The sequence below is a fragment of the Peromyscus eremicus genome, chromosome 14, assembly GCF_949786415.1.
Source record: "Peromyscus eremicus chromosome 14, PerEre_H2_v1, whole genome shotgun sequence".
NCBI lineage: Eukaryota > Metazoa > Chordata > Mammalia > Rodentia > Cricetidae > Peromyscus > Peromyscus eremicus.
The window spans coordinates 48,642,183-48,662,910 of NC_081430.1; the positions used below are offsets into that span (position 1 = coordinate 48,642,183).

The following is a 20,728-nucleotide window of genomic DNA, read 5'->3' on the forward strand; positions in this document are numbered from 1 at the left end:
GAGAAAGGTAAACCAGAACGCTCTCCAACATGGTGACCAGGCTTCTTTCTTTGGTAGCTCAGGACTCCAAGAGAAAGCAGTCCACTAAGATAGATATGTAAGCCGTGGCTCAAGACTGTTCACACCACAGATGATGTCCTCTCAGCCAAAAAAAAAAAAAAAAAAAAAAGTCACATGGCCAAGGCCTGAGCCAATGAAGGTGGCCTATTAGTACACGAATGGCAGGAAGCAGAATTTATATAGAAGACTCCCAAGGTCTATCAAAGCCATCGTGCATCTTCAGCAAATGTGTCACCCCAGACAGGGACTGCTTCCTGGGACTTCAAGGAGGCTGTGGGTCTGAACAGCTCAGGCCGTGGGCCCCCAGGGTGGACAGTGAGAGCATGGATTTCCAGATTGGCTCCTCACTAGAGGTCCACTATGAGTCAACTATGTGACCTTACCAGGCTTGTTTCCAAATAAAAAATGGGACAGGCTCCTCCACAGGAGCCTTCTGGAGGGCTATGTGGGCTGGTGAGTTCCTTCCAAGACAACTGCTGCTGTAGAATAATCCATCAGGAGAAGGCGCATGTTCTAGCCTAGAGCCCAGTGTAAAAGGCTTTGTCTCATTAGGAGCACTAAAGGGGTCCCCCCTCTTTCTTCTTCTTGTTAAAAAATTGATTTTTGGTTAAAAGACTCCGAATAAATTACTCAGTTTCTCTTTACAAAGAGAAAGTGTCTTGACCTTCAGTGGAACCTGAGAGCTCCAGGGATGCATGAATCAGCACCCTCACCTAGAAGTGTGGTCTGCCTGACCACCCTCTAAAGAGGGACCTCAAGGCCTCTGTTCATATTGTGTTGCTAATGGGGACAACCCAGGACTTTTCTATTCATCTCCCTCAGTGCAGATGAACAAAACCTAAACTCGGCTCCCGAAGTGCATTTAATTAAAAAGGAAACAAAGGAGCTTTATTCCCTGATTTATTGCATTAAAAATCCAATTTGTCCTCACAATAGGCTTCGGAGGGAAGAGGCAGTGGAGAGCCAGGGAGGCCTTTAAGCTGGCTTTCTTTCTGCCACCTCACCACAGGTGCAGGTCACCATGCAGCCAAGCTAAGCCTGCTTGAAAAGTGCAAGCACACCCTCTTCTTCTGGGCTACTGGGGTGCCCAAGGCATTCTCCCTTGGAAAGCTTGTTGGCAACTCTGGCAGACACTGTGGGTTTTGAGGTGATGAGTGCCAACACCACCTCACCACTTGCTGGTCCTGGGCTTTTCCCAGAAGATGGTCATGTCTACTCCACCCCTCTCCTCTGAGGAAGTCTTGGATCCATCATACAAATGTCCAGAGCTTGTGACCCAGTGGGTACAGTGCCATGATGAAGAGTTCACAAATCACTTAGCACAGAGCAACCTGGACCACCGTAAGCACACAGTAAATGCCTGCTGATCGTGTTCTTGTAGACCAGAAATGTCTACGGGTTCATGGAGCACATCTGGCCATTAGGAAAATTGTTCCGAAGTTATCATCATGGGTGGCTGTGCCAATCACAGAGCCACGATGGGAAGTTGCTGGGCAATGTCCAGTAAAGCTGACTGAGTTTTTCTACTGTAAGCCCTGGTGAATGTCAAATAGGAGAGCACTGTATACTCCCCAAATGCATGCTCTATAACGCTCATGGTGGTGCCATTTGCAATAACCCAAGTTAAAGGTCCCTCCCCAGTAGACAAGGATCAATTCTCATTGTGTGAATTTTACCACACACCATAGCATGTGAACAGACTGTCACTAAATGCAATGATACCGGTCAATTCCTAGATATTAGTGAAAGAATTAGGACTTAAAATAGATATGGTATATGGTTCCATTATACGAAGTCCAATGATGGGTCATGTGTGGGTTAGAAGTTAGAATAATGGTACCATAGATGGGGCAGCCAGAGTGTTGACTCTGAGGCGTGAACTGTGCTGTCTCTCAATCTGGGTGCTTGCTAGGTGGATGTGTTTATTGTGTAAAAAGTCCTAAGCTGTATACTTTTTGTTTGTTTGTTGGTTGGTTGGTTGTTTGGTTGGTTGGTTGGTTAGTTGGTTGGTTGGTTGAGACAGGGTCTCACTATGTAGCCCAGGCTGACCTTAAACTTGTGATCTCCTGCCTCAGCCTCCTGAGTACTAAGATGATAGGTGTGCTCCTCCATATACACAGCTACACTGCATACTTAAGTACACTTTTGTGTGCATCTGAAACAAGTCAATCAAAGGTGGAATTAACAAGGATCTGCAAGCATCAACCAAGTGTGCCTTTGTCCCATCTCCCACCCAACCCAGGACTCCAACCAGCTAGTGTGGTGGTCCTACCCAGATCCCTAGCACCAGCCTTTGAAAGCTTCTGCCAGGCCAATCATGGTCCTCTGCCCCTGCTGGGCCGAAGTGAGCCGGAGAAGATACTGCCGCGCCTTAGCACTGTTCCAGACGGAAGGTAAGGAGCCTATGCTATGGAAGACACAAGTGTGGCAAGATGCTGCAGCTTGGGCCCTTTGTTCTTAGATACATTGATCCAGCCTTAGGGACCACGCAGGTCCCAGCATGGAGCATCACATGGCCACTGCTCAGGAGCAAGCTGCCCTCTCTGTCTTTCCTATTTCATACTCTGTCCTCCAAGTCCACACCTGCCCCTGCCCCTGCCCCAGGCCTGGAGAAACCCTGTGGGCAATGTCTTGTTCCATTTCCTATCGTTGTGATAAAATATGCTGACAAAAGCAACTGAGGGAAAAGGGGTTTATTTTGGGTCACAGTTTCCAGGGAAGTAGGGTGACAGGGGCTTGAAGCAGCCAGTTACATTGTATCCATGCCCAAGAGAAGAGAGCAGTAATTTTTTTTTTTTTTTTTTTGTGTGTGTGTGTGTGTGTGTGTGTGTGTGTGGTGTAATAGGAAGACCCATCTCCTGTGGCTGGCTTGGAACTAGCTGTGTAGACCAAGTTGTCCTTGAACTCATAGAGCTCTGTCTGCCTCTGTCTCCTGCATGCTGGGATTAAAGGTGTGTGCCACCATGCCTGGGCCAAGAACAATAAGCTAATGCATGCATGCCTGTGCTCAGTTCTCTTGCTCTCTCCACTTTCATGCAGCTCAGGATCCCCTTGCCTAGGGAATGGTGCCACCCTCAGGGGATGGGTCTTTCCACTTCAATTAATCAGTATCCTCTCCCAAAGACACTCTTACAGGCCAACCCGAGACTCTCTTCCCACGTGATTTTAGATAGTGTTGAACTGACAATTAAAATTCACTGTGACAGGCGCTGCCACCTGTCACTTTTCCATTCCTACCAGAAAGCCCTTGCACAGGATTAAGAAGAAAAGAACAATGCTTGCATCACTAACCCCCAGAGGAAAACATCATTTATATTGTGCATGTTTGCCCAGACCCTTAAACAGTAGATGTCCCTCTCAGCTCCTGCTCACCCTCCACAGTTTCAGTTACCCACGGGTGACCAGTGTCTAAAAATATTGCATGGAAAATTCCAGGAATAAATAACTCGATGTTTTAAATAACTTTTATGACAGTGTATCATTACAATTACTGCTAATCTGATTTATAAAGTAAACATCAGGTGTAGAGATACAGGGGAAAGAAGATACAGAGGGTTTGGGCCTAGCTGGTGTCAGGCGTCCACTGGGGATACTAGATGTCACAATAAGGGCGTGGCACAGCAAGCCCCATAGGTGGCCCTGGAAACCCTGCCTCAATGCCTCTCCACCATGCCCTAGCTTCCTTTGCGAGTCTAGCTAGGGCTCCACCTTCTCTGACCTTGACTGTTAGACACCGGAACTGCTCATCTTCCTCTCGCTGTCTCCTCCCTCTGTGCCCCCCTTCTGCTCACCCACAAAAGCAGCCTTTTCTAAGTCCACATCTGATCACGGGACTCTACTATTTAAAAGTCTCCCAGGCCTGCCTGTGCCTTGTGCCTCAGCCCCATCTCAAGACTAGTGGTGACCTGGCCCCAGCTCAGCTTCTGATACTCAGGGCACCCCCAGCTCTCTCCCCAGACAGAAGGCTTCCCACTATCATTCTGTAGACCCAAGGATGAGAGGGCCCCTCGAAAATGCTGCTAGGGCCTGAGCCAGTACTTCCTGCGTTACCAGCTTGGAGCCTCCCGGTGCAGACTGCCCATGGTTCCCACACTCAGTGCCTCCACACTTTGTACCCCCTCTGCCTAGGTGTGCTCTCCTCCTTATCCAATGAATAAACTCCTATTTATGCCTCAAGACCCAACACCTCCTCCCCCTTCGTGGGTTGTTAGATTTCCAACACTAGGAGAAAATACCCGAGACAAACATCATAAAGACAGAATGGCTTGTTTGGGTTGACTGCTTTGGAGCTTTGAGTCCATGGTCGACTGGCTAGTGCTTGGGCCTGTGGGCAAGGCAGCACAGCGTAGCGGGGGACATGGGATGGAGCAGAGCTGCTCACAAAGCAGAAAGACAATGGGAAAGCAGCATCCTCTTCTTCAAGGGGGATGTCCCCAATGACCTAACTTCCTCTCACTAGTCTCCTCTTCTAAAGATCCATACCTGCCACTACCACCACAGGCTGGGGTCTTGCATTCAATCCGTGGGCTTCTGGGGGACACTTGAGATCCAGACTAGCATAGTAGAAGAGGAAGGCTTCTCATTGTCCTGTGTCTCTCCACTATCTAGACACTTGCTGCTCCGTGTAGCAGATGTCGGAAGGTGGAGTCACAACATAGCCATCCTGCAATCCCACCCCCTGGCACGTGTGTGGAAAAGAGGGAGGCCTTGATAAATGATGTGGGGTGAGCAGAGGTGGGCCTTGTATCACGTGGGGCTTTCAACCTCACAGGAGAGTTCCCCTATGGAGGCCTTACCCTGTGAACTCTGACCTGTGAACTCTGAGAGGTTCCTTGAGGCCACCATCCTCTGTCTGGGTCGGCTAGCATTCCCTCCATGGCAGAAAGTCCAGCATTTTATTCTTATGGGTCTGACTGATCTCATGTTGAGGTTCAGGAAATTGAAGAAGGTGGGAGCCAGTGTGTGTTATGTACATGCAGATTCAGTAGGTTTGGTTTGGTCATGCTTTGGGGACACTAGCCAAGCCTGTAGGTGGAAACCAAGTTCCCTAGACATGTCAGCCTCAGATATCCTCTCCATTGCCCTTTTAAAAAGTGCATCCTTGGGGCACCACGATAAAGCCAGGGGCCTGTGAGCATTGCTTTCTGTCCCCAGGACCATCTGTCCACAGTTCCAGAAATATGAGTTTGGCACCTGCACAGGCATCCTGGCCTCACTGGAAGAGTACTCAGAGCAGCTGAAGGACATGGTGACCTTCATCATGGACTGTAGCTTCTCCGTAGACAAGGCCTTGGAACAGGCAGGGATCCCCAGAGGAGACCCAGCAGGTCCAAACCACGCAGGAGCATACAAGGTAAGGCCACACCCCTGGACAGAATGGTTTGAAAATGTGGATGGAGTTGTATTTTCCTGTAGTGGAGAGAGCATTGGTACAGGAAGCAGAAACACTAAGGTCAGCAAAGCTCGGTCTGTGTGTGTGTGTGTGTGTGTGTGTGTGTGTGTGTGTGTGTGTGTATGTGTACATATGTTTCATGCACACATGGGTGCACACACGTGTATATGAATGTGTGTTCAGGCCAAAGGTCAACCTGTGTTCTTCAAGGTCAGTACACCGTGTTTTCTGTGAAATTACATATATTTGGAGAAGGGATGATTCGGGTAGTGCAATTCACATGTGGAGGTTGGAGGACAACTTAAAGAAATCAATTCTCTCCTTCCACCATGTGAGTCTTGGTAACCAAATTCAAATCATCAGGCATGGCGGCAGATGCCTTACCTGCTGAGTCATTTCACTGGCCTGAACTTGGTTTTTGAGACAAGGTCTCTTACGGGACCTGGGGCTCACTGGTTAAGGCTGTGTGGCTGGCCAGAGAGCCCTGGAGATGCTCTTGTCTCCATCTCCCTGTGCTAGAACTACAAGCGCAGGGTGTCACCGTGCCCAGTTTTGATGTGGGCACTGAAGATTAACAGAGACAGAAGGGTGGCCTCTCCTGGGACAGGCGTGCTGTTAGGGACTGTCCGCGGCTGAGCTGATAGCGCTCTTCTTCCTGCTGAGACCAGTCAAGTGGGGGAAGACCAGTCCTTGCTCCGCTGTTTCCCTCCCTGGTACTGTTGGGACAAATCTGAGTGCCCACGGTCCATATCAGTAGTCTCCAGGCCTCCTGTGCACAGGACCAGTCTCCAGGCCTCCTGTGCACATGACCAGTCTCCAGGCCTCCTGTGCACAGGACCAGTCTCCAGGCCTCCTGTGCACATGACCAGTCTCCAGACCTCCTGTGCACATGACCAGTCTCCAGGCCTCCCTGTGCACAGGACCAGTCTCCAGGCCTCCTGTGCACAGGACCAGTCTCCAGGCCTCCTGTGCACAGGACCAGTCTCCAGGCCTCCCTGCTTTCAGTGACTGGACATTTCATCTTAGGCACTGTTTATTACAGTGTCCACCTTTGGCTCCTGTCTGAGAGGCCTGGATTGCATCAGGTCAGAAACAAAAGTGTCCACATTCTGCACTGCCCTTCAAGGAGCAATAGCGAAGGGTGAGGGCAGAGCCCTTGGCACTGGCTGGACCCCACTATTATTTGTAGCAGGTTAGAACTGGGATAGCCTCAGACTCATCAGCAAAGCCCCTCATTTGAAATGAAGGAAATAAAACCTAAAGGGTGAGAGATACATGGACTTGCCCAAGTCCCAGAGCCAACTGGAACCACACTCTCGGCTGGTGTGGTGACTGAATAAAGCTTTGCACAGAGGCTCAGGTGTCCACAGGAGATGTTAACAGCCTGTCATTTATCTATGACACCCCACTGCCCCCCTCCCCATGGTTACCATACAGCTCTCAGTCTACAGCAACCCCACCCGACCCCACCCCCCTTAGATCCCGAGAGAGGTGGGTACAGCCAACTTGAATTCCACTGACGACCTGGACAGGCCTAGACAGAGGTATCTCGGTCCCCAGGAGCACTGCCTGGCTTTGCCAGTGGCCTACATGCGGCCCCTCTCTGTCCTAGGTGCTTACATACAGGTTGGCAGCACACCAGAATTTCATCCTACTCTGGCCAGGGTGGCGATGGCAAGCCAGTTAAGTGGCAGCTGAGGCTGTCCCAATGGATCATGATCCCGGCTGTGTCCTACACCTGCCATCCGCCCACTGCAGGGGGAGAAGAAATGTGCCACAAGCCAAAGTCACACAGGTCACCCTGTGCAGACTCTGCCAAGGGAGGGCTGGGGCATCCGGGGACAGGCGCCTCCCCTGTGGAGTCTAGAAGTAGAGCCCACAGCAGCTCCTCCTGGGGTGATCTGCTCCCTTTCGCCTCTGATTCTGTCAGAACTTCACAGACTTATTGAGGTCCAAAACAAACAAACACACACACACACACACACACACACACACACACACACAAAACAACCCAGAGGCCCATGAGACTGGATGGGGAAGTGTGTGTGTGTGTGTGTGTGTGTGTTTGATTTTTCGAGACAGGGTTTCTCTGTATAGCTTTGCGCCTTTCCTGGAACTCACTTGGTAGCCCAGGCTGGCCTCGAACTCACAGAGATCCGCCTGGCTCTGCCTCCCAAGTGCTGGGATTAAAGGCGTGCACCACCACCGCCTGTCGTGTGTGTGTGTGTGTGTGTGTGTGTGTGTGTGTTATAAACCTCTGCAGAAATTTAGTATTTCCTTCAGTTCTGAATGTTGGCAACAGAGGGCTGTTGGATCGACAGATCCTGTAGCATTGTGGCTGACAGAGTATTTCAGACAGATTCGTATCACAGTACAGTTGTCAGACTCTCAAAGACATCCTATACACTGATACTCCAAAACAATGAAGATCTGCCACTCTGTCCTCTTCGCTGTCCCTGGGAAAGCAGACTGTTTTCCCCGTGGAACGCTCTGAACTACATTTGAACATCTGAAATAGTATTGATTTCTTTTGGCACATTTACTTTTCTTCTCTTCCCCTCACCTCTTTGCCCCCCACCATGTGTTTATGTTTTAAGGCAGGCTCTCACTGTGTAACCTAGCTAACCTTAAAACTCCCCATGTAGTCAAGGCTGAAAGTCTCCATTCTCCTGCCTTAGCGCCCCCTCCCCCGATGCTGGGACTACACACACATGCCATACATTTTCTTTTATGTGGTTAAAATACTACTCTGTCCAGCTTAGAAGATGCGTCAAATGTTGACAGATTAAAAAATCAGGATCCCCCCCCTCCCAGTTTTGAGTTACTCATTATCAACCAAGCACCCCATCAGTGTGGCTCCTACAGCAGCTGCTGGAACCTTCATGCAGCTTGAACGGCGAGGCCTGGGGCATGAATCTGGGTTAATTCCTGTTTTTTCTTCCCCTTACATCTTCGCTTGATTTCTCAGACGGCAGTGCCATGTGCCACCATTGCTGGCTTCTGCTGCCCTCTGGTGGTCACAATGAGACCCGTTCCCAAGGACAAGCTGGAAAGGCTGTTCCAGGCCACACACTCCTTGGGAGGACAGCAAGGACAACCCATCCACATTGGTGACCCAGGTCAGTGTCCACCCAAGTTGTGATTCCCACATGGGCCTGAGAAGCACCTAGGAGCTTATGCTGTTATTAGGGAAGCCTCAGAGGCGAGGGCCTGGGGTGAGGACCAGAGTGCCGTACCAGGTGACCTCTAGTCTAAGACACTGCCACCTTGCCCGACCAACAGGCTTCGTCTTGAGGATCTGTGATGCACACAACACTCCTGTGAGCTTCACATGACCCCTGGATCATGTTGCATGGGACTCTTTGTTTCAAGTTGTCCTCTGACCTCAGTATGCGTGTTATGGCACATCTGTTGCTTATAATTATGCACCCCTGTCTGTCTGTCTGCCTGCCTGCCTCTCTCTCTCTCTCTCTCTCTCTCTCTCTCTCTCTCTCTCTCTCTCTCTCTCACACACACACACACACACACACACACACACACACACAGGATAATATTAATAAAACTCAAACTTACATTTGGACTGAAAGCCATGAGTATTAACTTAGCCTGAGAGTGAATGAACAGATCCAAGGGTGAAGGTCAAAAGTCTGGATGCTGCCCAGGCCTCTTGGAGCTCCCAGAGGGCCTGAGGAGAGCTTGGGGTTGGCCTGGGTGAGAGCCAGGATCTGTGTACTTGAACTTGCCCAGCTTTGTAGTCAACAGAATCATCAAAGACCTGACATTCTATGAAAATACTATCAGCACTACTGGCCTTCCTCACCTAAAATGGTGTCAGGGCCACCCAGAGGATGTCTACTGACTTGTCTTATTAATGTGGGTGAACTGGTCCCGACACATCCATCTCTGCTGTCTTCGTTACCACCGTCGGCAGCAAGCCGATGACTGCTAGCCAGGCTAGGGCTGCTGATAGCAATAACAGAGGTTACAGCTGTGTAACTTAACCAGTCTGTATCAAGATGACACACAATGCTGGCTTTGTTAGGAATCTGTGCTACAAGGCCAGTACTGAGCTAGACGCACTGTAGACTCCCTCCAGAAACCACATCGTGCAGTTTGAGATGTCAGGCCTGATTATACCAGCCAATATGAGCCCTAAGTTACAGAACATCCTTATCTGTTAAAACTTCAGCTCCGAGCCATCATTATCTCTTCCTCCTCTTCCTCCTGTCCCTCCTCTTCTTCCTCCTTTTCCATCTAAGATAATGCTACAACCAACTCTCTTTAGGAGAAAGATCCATAAAGTACTTAGTGCATCCATGTGGATAGTACCAACCAGAGGAATCCTGTTTTCTTTTTCCATCTGCAGAGCTCTTGGGAATCAAGGCACTGTCCAAACCTGACTATGGGAATTATGTGGAGTGTCGGCCTGAGGATGTCCCAGTGTTCTGGCCTTCACAGCTGACCGGTCTGGAAGCAGTCATCAACTGCAGTATGTTGGGGCACAAGGGTACAACTACCTTGATCTCAGAAGCAACCCAGTGGGTCTGGAGTTCTTGAAAGCACAGGTTTACAGATGAATGACTTAAAAATAAACTCAGAAAACACAGGCCTTGAGTTGGGGATGTAGCCCAGTGGTAGAGCACTTTCCCAGCATGCCCAAAGCCCTGTGTTTGCCCCCAGCATTGGAAGACAAACACAAACATAGGCTAAGCGTCTACAGTGTCTCTCCACTTTCTCATTTAATCCCAGGACTGTCTGTAGTCTCCCCGTAGCAGCTGGCCTTTAGCACAAGAACCTTTTGATGAAATACTTTTCCATCTGCTGAAGCTTCCCAGCTTAATCTGATGGAAGAACCAATCTTCAGCTTGACCTTTTGAGATTGGTAGAGCCTTGGAAGCAAAATGATGAAGTCAAGAAACACAGTTGAATTTTACAATGAAGTCGTTTCACAGTATCCACTAGGGACCAGTCCCAGCACCTCTCAATCCCAAAGTATAGCTTCTCCCAGAAGAGGGCAGTGTTGACACATTGCCCGCCCTCCTGTACACTTCAACTCATTGCTAGAATGTATGTGATTCTTAATGTAATGTAAGTGATTTGCAAATAGACATTCTGTTGTGTTTTGAAAGATTTACTTATTTTATGTGTATGAATGTTTTGCCTGCATGTGTGTATGTGCAGCATGTGTGTGCCTGATGCCAACAGAGGCTAGGAGAGGGTATCAGATCCCCTGGAACTGAAGTTACAAGCAGCTGTGAGCTGCCATGTGGTGCTGGGAACCAAATCCAAGTCCTCTGCAGGAGCAGCAAATATTTTTAACTGCTGAGCCATCTCTCTGTGCCCATTATATTGTGTTCTTAAGGGTGAATGACAAGAAGAAAAAAACTATTTGTGTTCACCACAGGCACAAATATGCTTCTTTTTAATATTTTCAACCAGTAGTTGAATGGGTACTAAGAATTAAAAGCAGTATCATCAGCACTTCCCCACACCACACAAAAGGACTAGACTAGTGTTACAATGAACAGACATAGGAGGGCAGCCCTTGGTCCCCAGTAACAGGAATGTTATGGAAATACTGATAGTAGTAACCATTGCAGACCATTGTCATAGACACTGGAAAATTCTGGTCAGGTCAGCCATTCCACTACAAAGAATCCAGTTTAGTGCTATTTTATTTTAACAGCATTCATGAGAGCTCAGCTATCAGAATATCTTCCTGATATGGCGACAAGACGTAGATGGCACAATCCATGGGATTCTGCTGTTTAGTTAAAAGTCCATGCACTGAGTACCTACTGTATGCCAGGTATGAGCTCAGATCTTAACAATGCAATGCTGTGTACTCGTGGAGCTTGTAGTCATTTCTAGGTATGGAATAGGGAAAGGGGGCAGGTATGCACACTCCATACACAGGCAGTGTCTAAGTTAGGGTTTTTATTGCTGTGAAGAGACACCAGGACCACGGCAACTCTTACAAAGGAAAACATTTAACTGAGGTGGTGGCTTACAGTTTCAGAGGTTCAGTCCATTATCATCCTGGTGGGGAGCATGGTGGTGGTGTACAGGAAGACATAGTGCTGGCTATATCTTGATCCAAAGGCAATAGGAAGTGAACTATCTCACTGGGCATGGCTTGAGCATATATGAGGCCTCAAAGCTCACCTCCACAGTAACACACTTCCTCCAACACCTACTCCAACAAGGCCACCCCTCCCATTAGTACCACTCCCTTTAGGGGTCATTTTCTTTTAAGCCACCACAGGTAGTAAATATACCCCAGCACAGCAGGATCGCTGCTCTCCTGCCTTCCACCAGGGGATGTGCCTGTAATGTAGATCTCACAGCTGGGAGCATCCCAACACACCCTAGCCCTCTTAAATCTGACGGTGTGTGGATTGTGGATGAGAAGACGCATCATCACCGGTCAGAGACAACAGCGAATCATTCTCACACCTCAGCACATACATTTTATTAGCAATGGAGTCACTGCTGCATATCCCATACAACCGATGAGGGCAAAGCCTTGCACCACATTCTGAGCTGGCTGCTCTTGGGCGTACCGGGCTGCCAAGTGATCACTTTTAGGTGCTGTCTAAGACACACACACACACACACACACACACACACACACACACACACACGTAACCATTTCTCAGAGTCAATAATTGTACCCTTTAGAGGTCACAAGCAAAGCTTATGTATCTATCAGTAGATGCTCCTGTTGAATGTTGGCTGACTCTGCCTTTCTATTAAGTCCAAGAAATTTTACAGTTTCTGTGAAATCTAATTTATCATTTATTCATCTCACATGGACATTTATTTAACACGTACTATGTACAAGGCATTATGTGGGAATCTGCGGTCGAGAACAATGGTGCCTCATCTTGAGGAGCACACAGCTGGGTGGAGGTTAAGTACTCCGATACAACAGTGATACCAAGGGAGGCAGATGGAAGAAAGTCAATGTACCAAGTAGTGAGCACCCAGAAGCCAGGCACAAGGACAAAGATGATTCAGTGCCTGTCTCACTAATGCAAACCATTACTGGGTGCTTACTCAGTACCCAGCACTTTGCTAAGCACTTGTACCTGTACTTCCCAGCTCAGTACTGACCAACAGACAAGGCACAGCCATTATTTGATAACATAACAGATATGCGTAGTGAGGGTAGAATCCCACCTGAAACTTGAATGCATTGTCCATGCTGCAGCCACTTCTGAGGAGGATGCTAGTGTCTGCTTAGGGCTGTAATCCTAGGGAGCGGGTTTTGTTGTTGTGAGGAAATGGAAACTCGGTACATTACCATCTGCTACAAGGGACAGGGAGTGGCTTCACACTGAAGGGTTCAGTCAGTGCTTCCTGATATCTGTAACCGTGATGGACAGAACCTCTGAGCGCTGCTGCTCCAGCTGTGGCTGCACCTCGCTTTTTTTCCATACTCACCTCCACTTTCCTAAAAAGTGGAGGCAATTGTTTAACTAGAACTTGGTCTAGCCATGAGCCAGTGCATTCTGACCTTGGCCTAGCGAATTCTGTGGAGAGGGTTGGTGCCAGGGCCGTCTTCCCTGTCCACTGTGGATTGGGCTTGGTGGGGTGACATCACAGCCCCACCTGTTGTGTGTTCCAGAGGCTCCACTGGCTTTCACCAGCACTCCAGGCTGCACGGTGATGATCCTGAAGGACCCTGTGTCTCCAGCCAGTTGTCAGACTCCTGAGATGGTTCTGGAAGTCCACGCCATTTCCAAAGACCCTTTGCATTACAGTATAGTGTCAGCCGCTGCTGCTCAAAAGATCAGAGAGCTGGAGTCCACAATCGCCATAGACCCAGGTAAGAACAAAGTGTTCAAGGCTGGGGGACGGCTCAGTGGGAAAGTGCCTGCTGCTCAAGCATGAGGATCTGAGTTCAGAACCCGAGAACCCATGCAAAGGTTTGGGCAAGGTAGTACACATCTGTAATCCCAGTACAGGGTGTGTGTGTGTGTGTGTGTGTGTGTGTGCCTATGTGTGTGTGTGCGCATATGTGAGTGTATGTATGATTTTGTGTGTGTGTCTGTGAGTGTGTGTATGTGTGTATATGAGTATGCATGTGCGTATGTGTGAGTGTGTATGTATGTGAGTGTATGTGAGTGTGTGTCTGTATGTGTTTGTATGATTTTGTATGTATGTGTGAGTATGTGACAGTGTGAGTGTGTGTGTGAGTGTGCGTGTCTGTATGTGTGTATGTGAGTGTGCATGTGAGTATGTGTGTGTGAGTGTGTGTATAAGTGTGAGTGTGTGTATGTTTTTGTATGTATGTGTGACTGTGTGTGTGAGTATGTGAGTGTGTGTGTGTGTGTGTGTGTGTGTGTGTGTGTGTGTGCTGGGGCTTATAGGGATAGGTAGATTCCTGAGCTTCTTGCCACCCAGCCTAGCCAAATCAAGGAGGTCAAGGTTCAGTGAAAGACTCATCTCAAAAAATAAGGAGTTGAGTGATTGAGGAGACATCCAACATTGACCTCTGGCCTCCATACATACATTGTACACACATCCATATGTACACCTACATATACCACACACAAAATAAATATATAATGAATAAATAATAAGTAATTAAAACATTTATACCTACTGACTGAAGGCTTCCATGAAAAAGACAAGATATAAACTGTTCAAACTATCCACAGCATAGTGTACTTACACTAGCCTACAAGGTGTCTCAGCTGATTAAGGTCCTTGCAGCCAAGACTGACAGACAACCTGAGTCCCATCCCTAGGACCCACATACTGGAAGGAAAGAACACTTCTACAGGATGCCCTCTGACCTCCATATGCATAGCATGGCATGTGTGAGTACACATGCATGCACACATACAAACACATATATACATTTTTAAACTTAGAAGAGTTTTTTTTTAAAGCTTGCACCATTCCCAAATAGACCAGAAGCAAATTCACCAAAATACTGACTTTGAGGGCCTATCTTAGTCACAGTTCTATTGATATGAAGAGACACCACAACTGAGACAATCCCATAAAAGAAAGAATTTAATTGGGAGCTTGTGTGGTGATGTATTGTATACCCTAATAAAATTTGCCTGAAGATCAGAGAACAGAACAAGCCACTAGATTAAACATAGTGCCAGGCAGTGGTGGCACTCACACCTTTAATCCTAGCACTTGGGGGGTAGAGATCTGTCTGGATCTCTGAGTTCAAAGCCACCCTGGACTACATGAGATTGATTCAGTCTAGGAGAAAAACTAGACAGTGGTGGCACACACCTTTAATCCCAGTACTTGGGAGTCACACACTTTTAATCCCAGCACTAAGAAGGAAGCGATATGGCTGGGTGGAGAAAGGTATATAAGATGTGAGGAGACAGGAACTAAAGCTTTTTCCACTGAAGGCTTTGCAGGCTGAGGAGTCCTAGAGGTGAGACGTGGCAGTGGCTTGTTCCTTTGTCTCTCTGATCTTTCAGCATTTACCCAACATCCGGCCCTGGGTTGTTTATATATATATATAGACCTATTAGATTTCGAGTTACAAGCTGGCTTACAGTTTCAGAGGAATAGTCCATTATCATCATGGTGGGGAGCATGGCATCAGGCATGGCAGGCATGGTACTAGAGAAGTAATTTCGAGGAGGAGGGCTAGCATGGGCTATTGAGACCTCAAAGCCCACCCCTAGGGACACACCTCCTAATCCTTCTAATCCTTTCAAACAGTTCCACTCCCTGGTGACTAAGCATTCAAACACATGAGCCTATGGGGGCCATTCTTATCACACCATCACAGTCTGTAGGTAGGGGGGGCATTATGGGTGACTTTGGTTTTCTTCATGGCCGCCATTTTTCTAAATTTCAATACTAAGCATGTGAACGTTATTAGCTGGGTGAATTGCCACCCAGAATCAAATGGCCACATGAGAGGAAGTAACAAGGGCCTGGGGTATAGTTCAGTGGGGGAGTGCTAGCCTGGAACACACAAGGCCTGACTTCAGTCTCTAGCACCAGAAAAAAAAAAAGGTTGTTAAAGGCAAGAGAGATAACTGATAACTCAGCAATTAAGCATATTTGCTGCTTATGCAGGGGACCAGGGTTCAATTCCCAGCACTCACGTGGTGGCTAATGACCATCTGTAACTCCAATTCCAGGGGATCCAGCACTCCATGGGCACAGCATGCACATGGTACACTTACACACACTGCAGGCAAAACACTTATACACATAGAAGTAAATATATCTTTGAGGGGAATCAGACAGGAAGGTGGGTGTTTCTAAACAAGCAACTACCATTGTTTTCCAGAAGTTGTCAATATAACTGATGCATGTCTGGAATCCCAGTGCTTGGGAGATGGACACAGGGGAATTGGGAGTTTAAGGTCATCCTCAGCTACATAGCAAGTTTGAGGCCAGCCTGGGCTACAGGAGACTCTGTCTCAATAAAACAAACAACAGCAACAAAGTTACAAGTGTATTTATTAATATCCCCAATTCTCTCCTTCAGTGCCAATGCCCTGGGAATATGGATGTGTGTGTGTGTGTGTGTGTGTGTGTGTGTGTGTGTGTGTGCATGTTTTAAACACTGAGTGTCAGGATTGGGGGCATAAGATTACTTTTCCTTTGGGGAGCCCAGTGGTGGGACCAGACAGCTATAACCTCACAGCATGTGTGGCCTGACAGTATACTGTATTTGTATCTCAGGGAAATAACTGCCCTTGCTCTTCTTCAGTTTATAGGGCACCAGTTTCCTTCTTTCCTTCCTTCCTTCCTTCCTTCCTTCCTTCCTTCCTTCCTTCCTTTCGTTCTCTTCTCCTTCTCCTTCATTTTGTTTTTTGTTTTTTGTTTTTTGTTTTTTGTTTTTCAAGATAGAGCTTCTCTGTGTAACAGCCCTGGCTGTCCTGGAACTCGCTTTGTAGACCAGGCAGGTTGTCCTTGAACTTACAGAGATCCATCTGCCTCTGCCTCCTGAGAGCTGGGATTACAGGCATGCGCCACCACCACCACCACCGCCCACTTTAGCCACCAGCTTTCTATAAGCATGGGACAAGGCTGGTGGGACATCCTGGGAGCCTATTGATTCCAGTTAGGAGGTCTATTTCCGGTGGGTCTGCATTTGGGAGATGAAGTTCTAATCCCAGGTAGCCAGTAGAGGGCGCTGTGTCCCCCACTGTGATGCATGGTACAGATAGTTCAGTGGCCCACCCTCATGCGACAATTGCTGTATAGTTCTGCCTCATTTTCCTCGTCAGTGTAACAAGACTACCGACAATCACACCACCCTGCCAGGGTTGTGCTGAAAAGCAAGAACATTAGTTGTGCTACAGTTTCTCCCTGCTGGGTGGGCATCAGTAAATGCATGTTCCATCTTAGAAAATGCTCTAGTGTCTCTATGAGACAGTTTTTAGTAACTTCAGTTAGTAAAAGAAACCAAAGCATATAAGGTTAAGAAATACTCAGTCCACATTCCCAGGAGATGGATGGAGTAGATATTGAACCCTTGTCCACTGACTGTGTTGGCCATGGTTTATACATGCTGTATAAATTAGAATCTTTAAACAAATGGTGTGTCATTTCTCACCCGTGCAGTTAAAAAGTTCTCTAGCATTCCTTAGAATATTCCATTCCTCCTGTATCTTCTCATGAATAATGCTCTTAGATCTGGAGGGTAGCCACACCTCCAATATCTGGCGATGTCTGGGACTTACATGGTCTTTCCCAAAGTCCTACTGATTCCCATTTTCCAACACATGTGGGGATCAGTAAGAGTGGACCCAGGGAGCACAGAGGGGTTAGGCTAGCCTTCAGAGGAGACTCCCTGGGTCAGACTCTCAGGAACCACAGAGCTACCTCTGAAGAGTGTGTAAAGAGAGCAATGACCCTCCCCACGGTGCTGTGAAACAAACCCCTGGGAGTCTGACGACCCCTGCTGGCCAGCCTGAGGACTCAAAGTAGCACACTTTAGAGATGGCTGCTTCTGTCCCCTAGGGCTGGAATAATGATAATTGTCAAGTTTCCTGATAAACTATCCAGCACGGGTTTTTTGGTGTTTTTTGTTGTTGTTGTTGTTGTTTGTTTTTTGCTTCGTTTTTAATTTGGAGAGACTGATATTTACATATAAATACATAGTAAATTCATCACATATGCCTACCACAGAAACACCTCTAAGGACATGCTCATGGCAGGTGCATATAGAGTCCTATGTATTCTTGCCTGGGCAATTAAAAAGAGTGTTCCAGGGTTAGTGAGATGGCTCAGTGGCTAAAGACACTTGCTAGCAAGCTAATGACTTGAATTTCACCCCCAGGCCCCATGTAGTAGGAAAGAATCAACTCCCAAAAGTTGTCCTCTGACCTCCACATGCATGCTACAGCACACACATAGGCACATGCATGTGTGTGCACACACAGACACACACACACAGAGTCACAAGTAAATACATGTAGTTTTGTTTTTTTTTAAAGAGTACTCCCACACTGTCCTGGGTAGATATTTCAATTTTTTTCCATAATAATTTCTCCCTTCCAGACAGTCTTACCCAAGCTGGTGGCGTCCCTACTTAACACGGCGTCATGAGGAAAGATGAATTATTAACTCTGAGATTAGCTCTGAGTTTAAATGAAGGAGTTGACAGTAGATTTACTGCCCCCTCGGTTCACCCATTGCCTAGTATGGGTGAGCAGAAAGGTCAGCTGCAACGCCTCCCATAGGCCCTCCTGCAGACTGGGGTTTGAGGCTTGAAGCGTGAGTCCCAGAGGAGGCAGATTTATGACTGTCTGATGTGCTGATTTCATCTGTGAAAAACCATCTTTAATCTGCAAGAACAATAGATGATTTTGATTCCCACTCAAATAAGCAGATGTAAGATTAATGACGGTGTACTTTGTGCTGGGCATTACTCACTGAGCTTATTAATAGAGCCACTCAGTCATTTTAAAGAGGACATTGACTTGCATTTGAGGTGTCCGGAGGATATGGAGGGTGCAAGATTTATAGTAATGGTTTTTGCACGGGTAGTAAAATCATCATACACACACAGCTTTCAGTTGCCCAAACTCTCTCCTCTTTCTCTTTAGTACTCCTCACACTCCAATAAACATGTTATGCCCAATTTTGTTTTATAAAATGCTGTTATTCTTCTCTATCTTGTCAACAATGTTATTGTAGGAACATCAGAAGACACTTGAAAACAGCCATGATGGTGGTGAATGCCTCTCACCCCTGTGTTTAGGAGGCTGAGGCAGGAGGACCATTAATCTAAGACCGGGGTTTGACCCAGTCTCAAAAATGAATCTAATTAATTAATAAAATTAAGTTATAGAAGGAAAGTGTATGGACGTGAAGAATCAATAAAAATGACCAGAGTCCTGGAGCCCGAGGAGATGGCTCAGTTGGTTAAGGCATGCTGTGTCAGCAGAGGGGGGAGCTGGCTTCAGTCCCAAGCACACGTGTAGGAAGCAGGGACATCAGTGTGGGCTTGGAATCCCAAAAGTAAGGAGGCAGACAGGTAGATCCTTGAGGCCCTGGCCAGTCAGCCTAGCCACATCAGTGAGAGACCCTGCCGAAAGAAAGAAAGAAAGAAAGAAAGAAAGAAAGAAAGAAAGAAAGATAGGAAGGAAGGAAGGAAGGAAGGAAGAGAAAGAAAGAAAGAAAGAAAGAAAGAAAGAAAGAAAGAAAGAAAGAAAGAAAGAAAGAAAGAAAGAAAAGAAAGAAGAAAGAGAAAGAAAGAAAAAAAAAAGAAAGAAGAAAGAGAAAGAAAGAAAGAAAGAAAAGAAAGGAAATGGAGTAAGCAATCAAAGAAGACACATGGCATCAATCTCAGGCCTCCATATGCACATGTAGACAAGCACACATGCACAAGAACACATACAAACACACACACCTACCCACACGCTTTTTAAATACCAGAATCCATCACAATCAATAAATTATTAATAGGCTTGTATTTGCCATTAAAGTCCTTTTCTTTGGTCTCAGATCTTTGCATACAGGAATATATGTAATGGAATCCCACCATGATACTATTTTAGGACTTTTTAATTAACTTTCTGTATCATGAAATGATCTCTACAACATCTACATACTGTCTGTCTGTCTGTCTGTCTGTCTGTTTGTTTGAGACAGAGTCTCACTTTGTAGCCCAGGCTAGCTTTGAACTCTCTGCAATCCACCTGCCTCAGTCTCCCAGGAGGAGAGTTGGGATCACAGGAAAGAGCCACCACATCCAGTTCACGACATTCCTTTGATTGGCTAAAATTTCATTGTGTGAGTATGCCACCATTTGACTAATAATCCATTATTGGATACCATAAACAATACCACAGTTTAATTTTACACATACCTGTGACTACTTTATTAGGGATGCCAGAGGCCAGATGAGAGAATTGTAAAAAGTCTAAGAAAAAAAATCATCTCCCAGGCCCCAACTTCTAGTTCCCACTCCAACAACCAGTGGTTGAGAGTCTCTTTCCCCAGAGTTCCCCCATCTCGCTGCCTGCCTCGTTTTTCATGTAGGAAAACCCAGATAGAGGACGAAGGACACACAGCTATCATGTGCCAGGTCCTGCATTGGAACTGTTCCTGACTCAGTCTGGAGTGGTGCCTCCATAGTGGGGATGCAAACCCAGCATCCTTAATTCTCTCTGTGAACCTCAACTGCAAGCTGATGCCCCTTCCCATCCCTTTGGCCTGCTCTGAGGCAGCTCAGCTCGGGTGGACATGCTGAGTCACACTCTGCCTCCGTATGGCACTCGTAGGGAAGAGACATGATGGTGGACAGAGGCATGCCAGTAGGGACAAGAGTCAGGAAGTGGTGTGGCTCAGCTGGGCCTGGCTGGCCAACCTTAGCACTAGCTGCTGCCCTCATCTTTGTTGCCTTAGACTGAGCTCCTCTACAGGGGCGATGGGTGGCTCCCCATTTGCTTGACTCCTCCACTAGAGGACAGTCTACCTCTCTCTCTATTATAGGAGGCACAGTCCAATGAGTGCAATGAAGTTCCCCCCAACAGGGGACAGAAGCCTGTGAACAAGTGGGTAGCCTCTGGTCCTCTGATAGGGCAGGTCTAGGGTGCATCCTCCAAGGCTTCTTAGTGGCTCTCAAGCAACACAGAGTTCCAGTTGCCTTAGGGTTAACTGGCTCACTCTCAATCCTTTCGTGGTTTTCTGGGTCTCATCTTCTGCTGTGTTTTCTGGAATTACGGTCTCCTGGAATAATAGTACCGCAGACCTTGTCTTGGGCTCGTGGGGAAACCCCTCAATGAATGCATACCATTTCCTGTCCTCTTTATACATTCTTCT

General features: G+C 47.3%; 1 protein-coding gene across 1 annotated transcript in view; it reads left to right on the forward strand.

The window, feature by feature from the left end:
- The first annotated feature begins 5,204 nt into the window (after positions 1-5,204).
- The window catches only part of Dglucy (D-glutamate cyclase), a 38,787-nt gene continuing 23,263 nt past the window's right edge, over positions 5,205-20,728 (forward strand). Inside the window, exons 1-4 of the mRNA XM_059279387.1 lie at positions 5,205-5,413; positions 8,421-8,571; positions 9,819-9,941; positions 13,083-13,283. Coding sequence (XP_059135370.1) covers positions 5,306-5,413; positions 8,421-8,571; positions 9,819-9,941; positions 13,083-13,283 — 583 coding nt within the window. The 5' untranslated portion in view covers positions 5,205-5,305. The remainder of the gene's footprint in view (positions 5,414-8,420; positions 8,572-9,818; positions 9,942-13,082; positions 13,284-20,728) is intronic.